This window comes from Anas platyrhynchos, chromosome 19, assembly GCF_047663525.1.
Source record: "Anas platyrhynchos isolate ZD024472 breed Pekin duck chromosome 19, IASCAAS_PekinDuck_T2T, whole genome shotgun sequence".
Classification (NCBI taxonomy): domain Eukaryota; kingdom Metazoa; phylum Chordata; class Aves; order Anseriformes; family Anatidae; genus Anas; species Anas platyrhynchos.
The window spans coordinates 9,980,142-9,998,033 of record NC_092605.1 but is presented as its reverse complement, the minus strand read 5'-3'; the positions used below and the strand labels follow the sequence as shown (position 1 = coordinate 9,998,033).

The following is a 17,892-nucleotide window of genomic DNA, read 5'->3' as shown; positions in this document are numbered from 1 at the left end:
ACACACGCAGGCTTTCCTGCTCTGTAGCTTCCCAGGCTGCAAACTGCAGGACACGCAGCCTTATCTTAACCTCCAACACCACTGAACTCTCAAGACACTGTTGCAATTAAAAAATAAATACATACAATTCTGTGCTAACACCAAGAAATTGCAAAGTAAAGATATGAAGGTAGGCATCCTCTGCAAGTTGCATCCACCATGACCCGCTGACTCTGCTTCGGTGCCTTCAGAACTGGAGATGCCGTAGTAGTGACACCCCAGCAGATGACTGCTATTCCACATGACGGGGAGTTTTCAAAAATGGAACCAAACCCATCTATCGGTGCCTCACTTATGTCAGAGAGAGCCTGATCAGGTTCTCAGTGACCTGCTACCCTGCCAATCCCAGAAGTGCTTTTCCAACGAAGTACTGACGGAGTGTGAAGGAAAAATCAAAAGAATTATGTCACTGCGGTACCCGTGCCAAACTACCAGGACAGTTAAACTCCCCATAAATGCAACAAAAAAGGATCAATATGACCAAGGAAAGAAGAGGGGAAATACTTAAGCACTTCATGCAACTTTATCATCAGTCCTTCTACTACTAGCATTACTACTACTAGTTATCGCATTGCTTACAGAGGCATTCACCCAAGCATGCACTGCACACGCGTGCGTTTACACCAGACCCCTACTGAGACTGAAACGGTTGCTCTGAGCTTCCCCATGTCCCCATGAAGACGATTCCCTAGGACACCCACCTGCCCCCAAACCAGCTTTGGAAAGGCTTCACTGCAAAATCTCACAGTTTTGGGGAAAAAAATGAGTCAAGAGCAATGTAAGGTAAGGTAACATCTTGCCACCCACCGAAACAAGCACATTCCAAGTGCTTGCTCCAGCCCTCCGTGCCTTTGCCAACGCTACCAGGCAGCACTCTGCTAGTGAGTTTTGCAAAGTGCCTGGTGTAACGTGGACAAAGCAGAGTAAGTCTTGGTACAAACAGCAGCAGCAGTCATGCAGAATTAAAGAGAGGGGACTTTTAGTGGTTTACTGCACATAAATCAAATCCAACGCTATGAAGACACAGAAGAATCTGAATTCCTGGCATTTACATAATATTTCTCAACAATAGAGAACTGAAAGGGAAAACCTGAGGATCATTCAATAGGAAAGGGACTGTTAGAATGCTCTGGGTTTGTGTTTCAATGAGCTATTCCCTAAAGAAATGGTACTGGGAGGCTGCATCAGGGAACCAGGAAACACTTTTCCTTAACCCTTGCGAGTCAAACTTCACGGTGCACTCGGAGTTTTTCGTGGAGCGCAGCACTCACGGCACTGGATTGCCACCGTTGTCAGCAGCCTGACTCAAGGCAAGAAGAAAAGAACACAGTTTGCATTACAAAAAGATGATGACACTTCAGTAATTACCTGACTGGGTTAGAATTTAATATTTGCATTACTAAAGAAACTCTTGTCGATTTGGAAAATGTCAAAACTTCTTTAAATACTGACAAATAATATTGACTAGTTATTTCCACTTTTCTGTTTCTAAGCTTAGAAAGGCAATAATACCACTATGGATCAAAAAGCCAAATAAATCTTATTAAGTACTACGTTTCCCTTTTGTCTGCTTCTCTCTCCACATTCCATCATTTCGGTCCTTTGAAATTCCTTTGTTCTGCCTGTGATCAGGGTTTCCAGGGGAAATCTGGCATTGGATCTAAAGGGAACCCCACACCACTGAAATACTCCTGACAATTAATCATTTGGTAAATTATTTCTTTCCCCCTACCTCCCTTGCCTCCAGGATTTTCAGGGAACATTTCAGTACGGCGCTAACGAGACAAAACCTCCTGAAGCACCAAGGTGAGGGCTACCTCGAGGGTTCGTTCACACGCTGAAGCTAAGTGGTGCCTGCAGAAACCACCCAGACGTTCCCATCTGTCAGGCTGGTGTCTCAGAATAAGGACAGGATTTGTCTTTAGAGCCACCCTCAGACTGCACGTATCACCAAAAAGTATCCGTACGAAAGAGCTGCTTCAGCTAGGGAGAAGGAAAACAAAACGGGCAGGGTGGCTTCCCCGTCTGTGTCCTGGTGGCATGGAAAAAGCCGATGTCCCCTCAACCACATCTTAATTCATTCACCGGCCTGCTGCCCCGTGCTTGTCTCAGGCATGAGCTGCTCACCAGTGAATGCAAGCAGGGAAAGAAGGTGAGCACCCAGCACTTACATGTTAACGAAATAACAAGCAATGGGACGAACTTATTTTGCACTCCTACTTATTCTGCACTCTCTTTATCAAATCCGGAAGCACAGCAATCTGGAAAAAAGGGACACGGCATTAAAAACAGCTTCATACCCACTTCCTTAGGCTTTGTTTGTTTTTTTCTCCTTTTTTTATTTATTATATATATATGAAATGTAACACAGGGAAAAGAACCCAAATAAAACATTTTCATCTAAACTTTGCTAAAATCTGAAGCTTTATGCTAATGCATGAATGCCACAGAGGGAGGCAAAGTAGTAAAAAACGATGTTGTTTTATTTATTTGCATTGCCTTTGTTGAAGATTATGCTTTGCTACAGGGGTCTAAGTGTCCTCTCTCGCCAGGGCCATGGGAAGCCATCCAGGGTCTTCCAAAGCCTCTTCATGCGCAATAGTCACGCAATATGCGTAGGAGGGGAGAGGATTTCTTCCAACAACGGTACGCATTAATTTATAACATTTATCCAAGATCCTTTATAAAGTTTCAGTTGTAGGTCAAATAATTTATGCTTCGGAAAGATAATCTCTGCATTTAAAATTTATCGTTCCTTCAGAGGTTGGTTCTCATTAGCGCTCATCATTTTCCCTGCTCATGAAATACATCTCCACGAGCCGAGCCGTTCCCACTCGATAGCAGGGATTCCTGCGCGCTAACTCGATCTAACTGCGGCAATTACCGATCATCTGACGGAGCCGTAAGTTATGCTCCTCGATGACCGCTAATGAAGGCTGCCCAGCAGTTAAAATATCCGAGCAGCATATATCAGCACGCTTCGGAGCGCAAGATAGACTTCCAGTGTTGCGCTCCTCGTGTATTTATCGTACGCTGTAAATTACCTCGCGGGCTGCCTCCGACACGGCCCGTCCCGCGCTGCAGCCAGACACCAGGTTTTAATAACCACTCCTGACAATCTTTTGATCGCTGGGGGGGGCAGATGAAAGGCAAGGCCGCCTGCTGCAGGCAATCTGCTCAGTCAAAACAAAGGAAACTTCAGAGGGAGACAGAGATGCATCAGGTGTTAATCTCCACCGAGCGCGGTGCGGGCTGACTGCCTCGCTCCCCACTCCGAGCGCCTGCAAGCGGGCGCGCTCAGGATGCGGCAGGAAAGGAGAGGTGCTAACAGCTGGCCGTGAAACGCTTTGATTTGGGAACTCAAAGCCTCAGAAAGTCATTTTAGGGTCCTTCTAAATTACTTTAAACTGGTCACTCGACTATCTGATGTTTCAGATGTGCCGTATGGAACAAATCCTTTTTTTCTTTTCGTTGAGAACAAGTTCTCTTATTCAAAAAATGACAGCGTAATAATCTGCTAGGGGAAGAAGCAAGATATAAATATTCAGGGCACTTAAAAAAGTGGAAAAAACAGAATATTGGAGAGATGACTTGGGAAAAACCTCCTGCATGGACTGGAGGTGGGCTCAGTGATCTGGTAGAGGTCATCTCCACCAAGTTGGGTCTGAATGAGAGCATAATGAGTGAGTAATGCTGGTGGCATCATAAATCCAAGTTCTCACTACCTGCCCTCAGACACGTTTTTGGTATGAAAAGTTTAGGCGTGAGGAGACAACACCAAAAAAACAGCCTTGGTTTGGGACTATGAAAGGAACGACTGCTGCTCTCTCTTTAGCGTTCAATTTCTTTGTGGGGAAATAAAGAGAAAGGTCTGGGGGACTGCGGGACTTCTGCAATTTCTCTTTGCTTCAGTAATCCAAGCGTCTCTCGCTATCATTTTATGTGCATTACTTTAACCCTTGCTCTATTTTTTTCCTATCGCTTCAGTCCTTTTAAGAGATTTCTCTGTGGAGCTGTTCAGAAACCACAACAGCTCTGAAAGGAATACAACAACTAACGTCACATCACTTGAAATCATTCCTTCCAGGCACTGAAAGCAAATAGTTTACTCAATGTCTAGTCCAAAGTGAAACATTTTAACTTCAACGGTCAAAAATCTTGCAATAAACATCTCTCAGATGGGGAAACTTTGAAGCAAGAAGTTTTGCAGAGCATCTCATCACAGTATACCTAGAGTATTTACAAAGCTTTCATAAACAAATGAAGATGCAAGTGAAAAAGCCCAGTGCGGGCGAGACACATCCAAACCTCCCAGGTGCCTGCTCACTCACAAAAGCTGTTTCATGGGCTGGGGGAAGAAGGGCTGAGTTAATACTTAGGAAAAAAAAATCGGACACTGTGTCTAATTCACATAAAGTTATGGCTGTTACCGCTTGACAGCCCTGAAACAAAACGTGAAGCTGATGAGCAGAAGACTCCTCTCCGTCCTGGAAGCTGGCGGCACATCTCCCACCGCCTTCCTCCTCCCCACGGCGCACGTGTTTGGGATAACCGATTCCTCATGGGCTTTTTTCTTGCTTTTAAAAATGAATTACATTTTTAACTGGCCAAGCAAACTAAAACAGTTACAGCCCATAGATCTTCCGAGAGGAGCAAGGTGTTGGACTCCACGCATTCCTTCATAGCATTTTCTTCAAAATTAAAAAAAAAAGCCACCCTCCTACTTACTTTTTCCTACTCCTTTCATCCAATTATGAGATGTTAAACAAAAAACTACATACACCAGGCATCCAGTCACTGTCTGAGCACTGGACTGTGAGCCCATCAGTGCAGCTCCCACTGATTGAGTTGTTGTTTGGCCATCCTGGTACAAACTGTTCACCTACTTTTGCCCGTTTTCTTTCCTGGGCTCCAAGTACCGCTCATTAACCCATTTTTGCAAAAACAAGTTTAAGAATATTGACTTCGGACCATCACTGCAGCAAACAATGGCATCATCTGCAGGCAATGGAGACATGAGCAAGGCTTCAAACCACTGCTGGACTTGTGAGCCTCCCAAAACGACCGCACTGTAGGTACCTGCACACCTTAATCACTGGTACTCCAGCAGGCTAGCAGGACCTCCTGCTCATATTCCCTCACAAAACTTGAGAGATTTACAAAAAGTCTCTGAAGAAAGACAAAACCAGAGTATTTCCAGCACCAGTGATATTGTCTTAACCAGTACAATGAGCACCTGTAATAAAAAATACTGAATCTGCTCACTGCAGTTGACATCCTCTAGAAGATGGTGCAGTAATCACTTATCTAAGTAGGCTAATTAATTTTTTAACATTTGTTCCTCTGCTTTTTGAATACCGGTCAATCAAGTCATTACAGAATAGCAAAATATCATCAAAAGTGAAGTCCACAACTCTCCCTCTGACAGCGCAGAGGTAGGAGTGGATTACAAACGGCAGGAAAGGCTGTTCTGTTCTGATTTTGGTCTGGGGCCCGTCGCTGTGGTATCCCAGTGACTGTCACGGTTTGCATTAATACAGAAGATCACACGCAGGGTCCACAAGCTGGCAACTGAACTCAGATCCTGCATTTGACTCCACTATTTTAACACTGAGCCCATCCTTCCTGCCCATTAAAGCCGCACTTCTAAGGGATCGCTGCTGTCAGGGGAGGCTGTTGTTAAAAGCGAACGCAGCCATCAGATCAGACCCCGAAGGGACAGGGATGTGAGCTGTCCTCGGATCCGTTTCCTCACCCTGATTAACACACTTACCACGGTTCTCATTTCTGGCTCTCCAAGCTTCGCTACGACACTCAGTCCAGTCTGCTTCCTTTTCAAGGTGCTATCAGTCAAACCCGACCACATCGTTTTGGCTCTCAGTTACTAAATTCAAACCATTTTAAACATCCTGCTTTCATCTTTATAGCTCTCTCCCACTTTTTAACCGTGCTGCAGTTACAGAAGAATGTACTTGACATATAAAACGTGCACATGATTCTTTTAACATTTTAATGCCATGTATTGTGTTGTAAACATCTCTTCATGTTTTATCTCCTTCCCCATAAATCAGAGGCTAGTATCTTAGAAGTCTCAGAAATGACATGTTTTCTCCATAATATAAATGTAAGGCTCTACTCCTTGAAACCTGAGTCAGCTTTCAAAAACCATCAAAAAACAGAACTAGGAAACAGCAGCAGATTATCAGCTAAGTTAAAATTATTTTTTTCCCACTCTATTAGCACGACAGCATGATCATAATACACAAACAGATATGTTAGGAGATAGGTCTTCACCAGGCTATCAGAAAGCCAATGTTTTGATTATTCTTTGTTGTCACTTCTGCAGAACACCGCTGAAGAGAAATACCTTCCTTTGTACCCAGACCAGTGAAGGATGCTGGAAGAGTCAGGAAAACAGACATTTAAAAAATAAGTGATATGCTAGGAATAATTATTTGGTTAATTCACAATTAACATGCACTGTTTACAAGATTAAACCCCAAAACAGATTTCCATTTTCCTTACTGTAGCTGCAATTAGTAAGACTGATCTCTCATAATGAGATTTTCTGGTGCATTTGGCTGACTTAGCAGTACTACAGTGAAAATGTGTCTCAATCTATTCCTTGGTAAATACATTAGTCATTTATTTTATTTTTAAAAATTAAAACCACTGTAAAATACTTATTCTTTTGAAAAGAAAGAACCCCAATCGAAAACACCTGTCCAAAATAACTTTAAGTTACTTCAATGCTGGAAAAAGAAAAAAGAAGAAAAAAAGGAAAGCAGTTTTAGCAGGTGGGACTGAGAAGTGGTGACATGTTGTAGTACAATACTGAAGGGCTGAAGGATGTAACGCAGTGTTGCGTGATGTGGAAGAGAACGAGGGACCACTGGATTAGCACGCCACTAAAATGCTAGATGAGGTGAGAAGTACAACTCTGAAGTATTGTGATATAAAGGAGTGAGGCAGAGGCAGAACTGCTGGTAGAGGACAAGAGAAACAAAACACGATCTTTTCTTGGCACCTTCCAGCAGGAATTAACTCTCGCACAGGCCACAGCACAACGCTCGATTCTCAACACCCAAGATTCATTCTACAGAAAAACTCAAGGATTCTCCAGTATTTATACTCATCACCAGAATTCATACATTTTTCTACAGGGCTGTTTCTACCAAAATGCTGTCTAACACAAATTACTGTAATTACTCTTGCAATTTGGACACGAACACTTCTAGAATGACATGACGGTAGAACATGCACCACGTTACCTGCTAATGCAAGCCCAAACCAGGTAATTTTTCTCTGTATTTTTCAGGATATTTTCAAACAACATTTTCACTATCATTTATCAAAAATAAATATATAAATAAAAATAGTTTCTTAAAAATCATTACCCAGTTTCAGAGAATTGTCATAAAAATATATTATTTCTACTTGCCACCAGAAAGCACAGCTAGAATTTATGCCTGTGAAGGGAACATGTCTGTAAATACATGCCTTTGGTTGATAAATATCCAAACTGCACTTCTATAAACAATGGAAATACACGGTGCTGTAAACTCCCATCCTTTTTTATTATTGCTTAAGGACAGTGAAGTGAGAAGCTGCACGCCGGTAAATTGTTGTACCATGCTAGCTCTTGTGGGTAGGAGAAAAAGAAGTTTCAAGTATCACAGCAATCTGAAATCAATAGGGCAAGTGATAACTAAAAAATTATTTCAGACCAATTTCCTAAAGCAGCAAAGTACGGCTTCGTGGTCCCTCCGCCTGACTCCAGGCAGCAGTTTGGAGCAAGCCAGCCGACTTCACCCCACGTTGACAGCGCTGACCCGGCCCCAGCTCCCTCCGGATCGTTGTGATGTGGTCGAGAGACGGAAAAAACAAAAAGAAGCCACAGAATTTGAACGTTTAGAAGTTTGTAACCACACTTCTCGAATATTGCAGAATCTCTATTACATTTTCACAGGATCAAGTTCTTCACATCCTGTCCTAAATCACAGGGAGGAATCTGACACGATCAACGCCTTACCTTCCCACGGTATATTTGAGGGCTGTAAATTGCGAACGCAGATTTGTCAGGGAAATGAGGGGTGGGAAAGACGAGTTGCCCTTAAAGATGCACAGATTTATAGCAATATGGGAAGCGGAAAGACGGTTATCATATAAAAAGGTCCTTGAGGACCAGCAAGGAGCACCAAGGGAAACATGAGTCATGAGCTGCCAGGGAAGAGGATGTGCGCTGGGAGCAATGGACAGAGCAAAGTAGCAATAAAAGGAAGTTCCAAGTCAAATGTGCTCCTTCCCAAAGGTCAAGACAGATACCCGAGCTTACAGTATTTATTGAAAATTAAATTCCCATGCAATTCAGACACAAACAGCACCAACAGCAACATCAGAAAATGGATAATCATCGACTGAAAGGGTCTATTGATAAACAAGGTCATAAACCACAGCTGTTTTCTTTTGCTTTGTTACCAACTCTGCTTTATTTTCCTTAATAAAGCCTTGAAGGTCTGCCTATACAGGCGAGTAACAAACTAAAGAAGAATGAGAGTGCAAATTTAAAGCACTCAGCCCTGCTTGTGCAAAAGAGTTTTACACTTCAAGAGGCTGCAGTAAGCCTCTCTTTAAGGGCACAGTAACAGCTGTTCCTATGGGGAGATAGCAGCGAATAAATCGTGAACTATGAACCCAAACACAAGGTTACTGCACTCTTAACTTTCCTTTCCCATCCCAGCAAGCCTCGAAAGCGCCAAACTCCAAATTATGGTGCAGGATTCCTGGTAATCCCAAGCGTCTCAAGAGTTTAAAAAACACCAGTTTAAAAAGCAGCTCCCCAGAGGTTAAAAACCACATGCTTTTGAGACAAAACACAACATCAGGCAACGCATAGAAGCTGAAGACAAAGAAAACCAGTTATTTGCGCATGAATATCACCTCGAGGAAGATATATCAGAATCTCAAGACAGACACATTACACAAGAGTCTCTGAACAAGAAATAATTAATTCTCTTTTGCGTCTAGTAGTATCCATGTCAAAAGGGAAAGCAAATATGACAGTAAATACTTAAAAGCATTGACAGGTCATGAAACAAATTCTTAAATATTAAAAAAACAGCAGATAGAGAGGAAAAGCATCTCTCTGAAATTATATCAAAGCCAAGAAAGCTCCACCTCAGTTAGAACAATTTCTTCATCCAGACCTCCTTTTGTGGAAAAATATGTGCAAATGTGTACTTTTTTTCAAGACTAAGTGTTGTCACCTAAATATTTCTATGGAATTCACAAAAATGCAGCATTCTTTCTATTTTACAAAGAAAACAGACATATAGTTATCTGCTGAGCCCAAGTCCAAGCTCAATGAAAACAAGCACCATCACCTGTGCTCACTTGAGCCTGAACAAGAGGTGTTCCTATGGGTGTGATCCCAAAGAGCACATCAGTGCCAGCAACTGAGCTGTTAAGAGGCTTAAGCACAAAGAGCCTGCCCCAATCAGGGTGTCTCTGGGAGGCAGATCACAGCAAAGCTCCATGACCTGCTCCATCAGCAGTGTCCCAGGACTCAGGCCCCCACTGCCCAGGTGACTGCAGACACCACAAAGGGCTATCGAAGGCACTGCCACTTTTTTCAGCTCGTATTTACAGCTTAAAGTGACCGTGGCTACCAATGCTTTGTAACTCCCTTCCACCCTGCGTGTGACCTGCTCAGCAGTTTGTCTCTCCTTTAGGACTAAAGAAGAGCCTAAGAGCAACTTTGCTTCACAGCTGGATCGATTGCAGGAGAGCTGAGAGCTCAGCATCAAGCCCCGCAGGAACTCTCCCACATGCAGGGAAGCTCAAGTTCAGGCACCTACGATGTTTGCAGCATGAGACACAGCTACCCCACAGCTGAGATTCCCAGTGTTTAACAAATGCACAGGAGATATCCCCATTCCAGACACACTAACCCCCCCGGTGCCCCACTCCGAGCACTGCTCCGAGCCTCCCCTCAGACAGACCCCACAAGGTCACGCAATAAAGCCCCCGAAGAGCCAGGCCCGTAAGGCTGGAGCCCTGCTGGCTCTGCTGGTACTCCAATTACACAGCTCTTCCTGTGTCATTTTCAGTGATCCATGCTCGGCATTATCAAGACAAACATTATTATTGGGAGGCTTAAAACCTCATCAGCTCAATTCTGAACAAACACGCTGTGCCCAGCGACTCTAATTCACCGACACGGCCTTTCTGCGGTGTCGGTTTTAGCGGCCCGGAGCTGGCTCTGCGGCTGCAGGCAGCGCACGCGATGCCGCCCGCTCGCTCCTGGCAGCGTTTCCAAAGGCAGAACGGCAGCAGCAGGGCAGCACTGACCTGATTGATGGAGTTGGCAGCGCAGGAAGCCAGTCCGGTTCCCAGCGAGGCGAGCAGGAAACAAGTCAGGTCAAAAGGGACCGGGGCCATGGCAAACCCAGCGGACGCCGTGCACACAACCAGAGCTGCAACACAAGAGCACAGGTCAGGGAATCAGCAAGAAACCATCTGCTTTATACGTACCACTAGAGTCAAGGTTTTAAAACCCTGTAAGAACTACAGCACAGATTAACTTCTCACTAGTTTTTGGATCAAAGTAGCCCCAAGAACAGAGTACAAGGAGTGGCAACACTCTGCATAATGAAGGCAAAGACAGAAAGAAGAACTGCCAGGGATGAGACACCCAGTAGCAACAGAACTTAGACAGAAGAGGTGAGAATAAAACTTACGCCACTGTATTCTCCATTTTGTGGATTGCTAAAGGATCAAACAGCTTCATACAACATGGACATGAGATACTTTTCCAGTAGCCCACATGCCATTGCAAAGTGTAACATGGAGGAGAAGAAACGGTAAGGAAAATCCCGAACTGAGAGAGAGAAATTGTATCAAATTATAGAAGAAACTTCAGCAGGGAAGAAGAACAAAAACAACAAAAGAGGAAAATAAGGCTACGCAGATATACCTGGTGAAGCCAATAACTTCCCTGTAAAAGCATCCGCTCGCACTGTTTCCATTTGATATGCCCACTTCAGGCAGAAGGTACAATCACACCACCACATGGACCTCACAACACCTAATCCACTCAAATTTGGAAGTCTTTAACAAAAATCCACTTCAGTTTTGTCATCCAAAATTATAACTTTAGTATAGTGCTGCTAATCACACCTTTAAAAAGAAAGTTACCCTAATCTCAATCCTAATACTGCAATTACCCAAATAATAGGTTACATGAAACTCACATTTGGCAAGAAATGCTATAAAATAAAAATTTCTTATACTATAAAAGTCAGGACTTACTGAGTTTCTTGCTCATGACCTTGAAACTGACAATTGAAAATTAATAGTTATTAAATAATTTTAAAATGTCTTGTGTGTAATTACATGTTCCAGACCTCAAATTAAAAGTATGCATCAAAGAATCAAAATGTTCTCATCTTCCTGATTCCTGCAAAGCCTCCTATGTGTCTAAAGTTATGTGACAAATAAATAACCTTTGCTGACTGAAAATATCTGGATTATCTGCTGGGTAGTGTTACTGGAGATGGAAGAACTAAATGTCACGGCAGAGACCTGTCACAAGGATGTACAGGCAAAGCACTCGTTTCAAGAGCTGCGCCTACATAAGGACCTTAGGATTTAATCATAAAAAGACAGTGAAGATGACATGCTGCTCAGCACAACTTTCCGCTAAGTATTAGAATCTGTTGGCAGATGAATATTATTATAATAATGTATTTCACATTGTCATAAACGTAACTTATTTAGCCTGGTTATGGATTCTCAGGGTGCTGCACGGACGGCTGTGACACAAGTCTCCAAGAGCACAAGGTTTATACCACGCTAAGCCACAGCTTCACCTCCCGTGACAGCTCCTGGCTCTCGCTGTGGCTCCTTCAGCTGCTTTCAAAACACCTCGAACCTGCACGGAGCCTTACCATTACCTGCTGGCATGCAAACGATGATCATTGCCAAAAGGCTGGACCCCAGCTATTCAGAACTGAGGGACAGAGCATCCTGGTTTCAAACTTTGACCCTTCTTCATTGAGAATAATCAAGAAATAATTTCAAGATTATAATTTCAAGGAAACATGAAATTCCTTGGTTTATAGCTGATAGAGTTAAAGAATACACTCAAAGAGGATGGTGAAACAGTGGCGTTTGCATTTCTAAGAATGATTACATTCATCTTTTGGCATAATAAATCAGCCTTCCACTTCTAGACAAGAGTTTAATTAAAACTTATCTTAGGGAGCACTTTATGCCAATTTATTATGGGAAAACACCAACTCATTTACTGAAGAAGAAAGGTGGAGCAGATTGGCAAACAGTCTATGTAACCTTACCATCACACTGACCTCAAAGAAATCCTAATACAGCATAGCTACAGCACTAATTAAAGTCCCCATTGATTTCTCTGGATTAATTTCAGCCCGTCATTTCAGAGTGACTTAGCAGGATCTCGTTAACAAAGGCCAGAGTACATCCTCTTACTTATCCAATTCAAACAGGTATTTTGGGTTGCTCGGCAGTGCTCTCAACACAAGGTTTTCCCTGCTTGTCTCATCACCCTGCAATTCAAATGCGACATGTTAAGAGTAAGTAGGAAAACGTTCCCTTTGGATTGGGAAGTTTATTTGCTTTTGCTGGGGAAGCAATAATTTACTCTTCTACTTTTTTCATGGAGGAAAAGTGTATTTAATTGAAATCACATCAAGGGAATGAGCTCATAGATTGTTTGTTTTTTAATCCCTGTTAGTTTAGTGCTTTTGGGGTCAAATTCACTTCACCTTATTATAGAAAAATGGAATTGATCCTTTCAAGATTTGTTGATGAGAGCTGGCATTATCTTCAAAAAGAAGCCAGGATTTAAACTTATGATCTCAACCTAAACCTAATTTTATGTCTTTTAAACATCTTTAGCTTTAACAGAAATTAAGAAGGGGCATTTGTCTACAATTTCAATGTCAATGAAAAAGAAAATGCTAATGCACTGGTGGGGGGGGGAGTGAATAATGGTATTTCCAGCATAAGAACACGTTTGAAAGGACCACGGTGCATAGTATGCTTTGCATTTCTGTTTGGCTTCATTGTAATCTGCCTTTATAAATCTTTATTTGTACCGTGCAAATCACCACACTGTATTTTGGTTACCTCCTATTAGAAAGAAGCCAAATTGAAGTGGATGGGAAGAAACCCAAAGCCAACCACTTCAGCTTTAGATTTCCTTTCTGTTCCCGTACTGATTATGTATCAGTGCATATGGAAGAACAAAAGCAATTGTATTCCTATTTTAATTTAAGAAGCAATTTTACCATTTTATTACAAGTGTTTTTGTATTCCTGTAAAGGAAACTGGTTTTCCAAGAGCTGATAGAACTTCTCTTCCTGAGTTTCCACTCTTTGCTTTCAGGAAAGCCAAGTACAGCCTCAGCATTGGTGCTGTGGGTCTGACAAAGGTTTTCTTCGTAAACTTGGGTTTGTCTGGGGTAGGTGCATCTCGGTTTTGTTGCAGATTCTAACCTGCACACTGAAGACGGCCAAACTCCTGAAGCAAATTTAAATTTGGGACAGTAACTGGAAGCAAGTCTTCACATAATCTCATATAAAATTCAAGTGCAGTAACACAAACACAGCAAACAGCAATAATCTCTTCTACTGATGGAGAATTTTAAAATGCTTCGCAAAAAAATAAACTGTAATAATAGTTTGTTTTTCTTTCATTAGTTTTCTTTGTAGCATGGAAAACAAATTGCTAGAAAACGATCACTGTGAAGCTTTGTCTCTTTGATAGGATAATAGTTACTGATTTAATAACCACAAAATGAGAACTACTTTGACAGACCTATAAAATATGTTTAGGACTGGAGAATGCATGTAGACTAGTAACAATCTATACAAGGAACACTGATAAATCTTTGTCAAAGTTTCTGGCTATATTAAAGCCACAATTTAAACGAATAAATTGTGCTCTCAGCTGAAGTGGAAATGTACTGGAACTCCAAGCAAATGGAATTTTTTTTCACTAGAGCAGCTGTTAGCAGATTTTTGCCCATGCACACACAAGCACCTTATTTAGTGATTGATGCCACATTACTTAGCAGTTCAGCAACACTCAGAGTCATTATGCAAAGCTGGATAACCATCATCTTCATTTCCCAAACACGGAACGGACGCAGGGATGAGGCAGGGTGTTAATGATCACACTGCAAGCCAGTAGCAAATGTCTCACGCTTCTCATTTCCACTTCAATACGTCTGTGCTAGATGATCACCAGCGCACAGACAAATTCAGATGTAAGCAATACAGCTGATGAACTTGGGTTGTTTTCTGGTAAAGAAAATAGGATTATTCTCTTAAAAGTGTGCATAAGAAAAATACCCTAATTTTAGTCTCCAAACCTGAAAATGCTCACAAATAATGTTTGTCCATTTTTCAAAATTTAAATATAGCTCAGTACGTCCATGATGTAGAAGCTATAGATATTTTTGCAGCACGCAGTCTCTGCTCCTAGGACACCGTCTGACATTGTCTAGCCACATCAGAGAGCGGTTCCGACTGGAAAGGATTTCAGGCGATCGCCAAGTCCAACCTCGTGCAGAAATGAGGGTCAGTGCTGAATTTAGGCTGGGTCCCTCAGGACTTTTTCATCTCCAGGGACAGAAATTTCACATCATCTCTGGACAACCTGCTCTGAAGTTTGACTGTCGTCATTGCAAAACCGCTTTTCCCTTAGGTTAAGTCAGAACCTCCCCTGATACGATTTATGAAACATTTTTCTCTATGCCAAGATTCACAGCATATTTAAGAAAAAAATGAGGACAATCCTCTTTTCTTCCAATCCTCTTTTTAAAAGAATTTTGGCATCTGACTGGAGAATGTCCAAATCCTTCTTCCTGTGGAAGAAGCTACTAACGATCAGGTAGCAGCAGAACGACACACAAATTTTTACCTTGAAAACAAAGGTCAAAAAAATTCATGGGCCTCCTCAGAGAACTGATTCCACCAGTCCTGGGATTCAGCCTGTAACCTACACAACACTTTGGCAAGGAAAAAGCTTAAAAAAAAAAAAAAAAGGTTTGATTCTGATCTAACCATGGTAAATCCTGGAATGACTCTATTAAAGATGACAAATGACTCCAGATTTACTGAGGTATAAACACCCCAGGCTGCCCTATTTTAGCTCTCTCCTAAGGCTGATCATGACAAGAGCAGAGAGAATTTACTCCCAACTATTCTTGCATAACACTAACAGGATTCTGGGCTGAAATCTCGGAGAGCTAGATATAACCAAACAACGTTTCACATCCTCAGTGAGAGATACACAGAAAAACAAACTTTGGAGAAAGTTTCCAGATTTCATAGTGCTTAGAGAAACAGCAATACACTTCAGTTGAAGCTAAGGGGGGGTTTGTTATATCCACCACGAAGCTTTTCAGCAGAGGACACTAACACACTGCAGCAGGTCGCACAGGGAAGCTGTATATTCTGTGCCTTGGATGGTTTTTAGAACAAACAGAACACCATGAAGTCAGGGATGATATGCCTAAGGTTGGTCCTTCCTTGGGGAAAAATAGATTAGACGACCTCCTAAGTGTCACCTTGAGGTCCCTGTGATTCTGTGGATGCTGCACGTGTGGAACCAAAGCAAGCCACCCAGCACAGAGGTCTCTCCAATGAGATCTGAAATAAGGCTTCAGTAATCAGAACAGAAAAGAATATTCATCATGCTTTAGCAGATTAACTGTTGAACTGCATTTTGGAAAAATACTACCAAAACTCTAAAGTGGTTTCAAAGGTTTGGAAGTTACAAGTGCTTTGCAATGAGGTGATGTAAAAGAATATAAATATTTTTGGGTGAAAGATTGCAACTTTGCATAGGATCTCCAGATAAACAGCAACCAGTTAACTAACAACTGTGTATAAACAAGAATCATTAGATGCAAATTAATACGTTTATGATGACAACTGAAAACGTTCACTGTAGTATATTAAAATACAGGACAAGGAAAGACAGGGAAATGCCCACAACATGTGGACATTAATGTGCCTTTCTTCAAGAAACTCAAGGTTTGTGTTACAGTAGCCAGAAGGAGAAACCAGAGTTGGAATTCAGCTCTTACAGGCACAGCAGAGAGAGAAAAGCTAAAGACACAGTCCCTTCCTCAGCGAGCTTGCAATTTAGATTAGGAAAACTACAACAGTTCAGAAATTAGCAATTAAGTTTACACCTTACTCATGTTTACACATCCCAGACGTGTGCTACATAACGTGCTGTGCGTCTGGCTGGTCATTGTCACCACAAGTCCAATGCCCAGGGCATCCTTCAGTGCAGGAGCAACAAGCACAGGATGGTCACAAACCGTAGCAAAGCAGCCAGCGAGAACACCCAGCACTCTGCACATCGTGCCTTCGCTGCGCTTCCCCCAGACCAAACCCTGGAGTTTCTTTCCTGGGTTTTTCCACACAGCTCATCTTAGTATTCATCTGTGATCACTGCAAAAGCATGAAGTTTAAGAAGATGAGACCGCCTGATATTCTTAACGATGTGTATGCATTACAAATTACTAGGATTTCCTCCTATCACCATACCTCACAATTCCTTTTCCTATTTTCAACTACACATGAACTTTGGGATAAAGTTGAAGACAATAACATTTATAATTCTGAAGACTTATCAGGCAGATGCATTAGCTTTCCAAGCGCCAGGATGGCAAGATGCAGCTGTTCAGGCAGCAGCCGACAGAGAAAGCAAAGGATGGAAATCGAACCCGAAAAGGTGGATTATGCAAAAAGTAATTAAAAAATCCCTAATCATTTTTTATGGCAAAAGAATATAAACAGTTTTTTTTTTTCTCTTCTGTTGGAAAGGCAGAGTCATAAGAGCTATAGTTTACATGAAGCAGGAGGGTATGGTAATAGCTAAACTCATTTCCTTTCAAAGGTGAATTGCAGTTCAGAATACAAACAAACATCTCTTTGCTTCAGCAGCGGGAAGAGAAGAGGGCATGAGGAAGTCTCATTTTAGCATAATGCACAGTTTGGTTTTTTGTTATTTTATACCCTAAAAAGTATAAATAAAGAGCCTGCCAAAATAAACACATAGGATATGAGATCTATCAGAACTTCATGGGTGGAAGGAATTGAGTTGCGTGTCATTTGTAGAATAAAAGTGACCTCAGAGAATCTATTTTTTCTTTAGTAAAATAAATAAATAAATCAAAGAACGACACCACCATGCTCTTTACAGAATTTGTATTTTTCCACATGATCGCACAGCTTGGAAAAAGAGCTCAGTCTACTCCCTTGCTCTGCACACTGCACCGAGTATTTTTCCTGCTCGCTTCCTACACTGTCCTACGACCAAAAAGACCAACAGAGCTCCCTCCTGCAAACCCTCTTCATCCAAAATCCAACTCACACTTTTATAATTTCTATTTTCAATACAGTCTCTCCAATACATAAAGGTCGCACCAAGAAGAGGGATTCACTTTTTTCTGTATCTCTAGACCTTCTCAACAGAAGCAGAGTTTATCACCTTGGCTCAAAAACAGCACATCTGAGAACACACTTGTACAAAACAGGCAGTCTTGAACCAAATGAAATTCCGTAACCTTTGCCTTCTACAGCTTTCTGGTAACACTATGCCTTAAAAACAGAGTGGTGCTTTCTTGCCTGCAATGTTGTTTTTTCCATTTCAACAAGAGCTACTAGAAGCGGTTCAGAATTTTGGCACCAACAGTGAGGCCACACGAAGAAAGTAATACATAAAATCATTTTCCCCAGAAAAAAATACTCATCCATCTTGGTGAAGTTCTTCAAACTCCTGTTTTGAGAAGCAACA

General features: G+C 42.0%; 1 protein-coding gene across 3 annotated transcripts in view; it reads right to left on the bottom strand.

The window, feature by feature from the left end:
• The window catches only part of COX10 (cytochrome c oxidase assembly factor heme A:farnesyltransferase COX10), a 101,155-nt gene that overhangs the window by 78,976 nt on the left and 4,287 nt on the right, over nt 1-17,892 (bottom strand). For all 3 annotated transcript variants that reach the window (XM_072025868.1, XM_027471235.3, XM_072025869.1), the window contains exon 4: nt 10,390-10,514. In XM_072025868.1, coding sequence (XP_071881969.1) covers nt 10,390-10,514 — 125 coding nt within the window. The remainder of the gene's footprint in view (nt 1-10,389; nt 10,515-17,892) is intronic.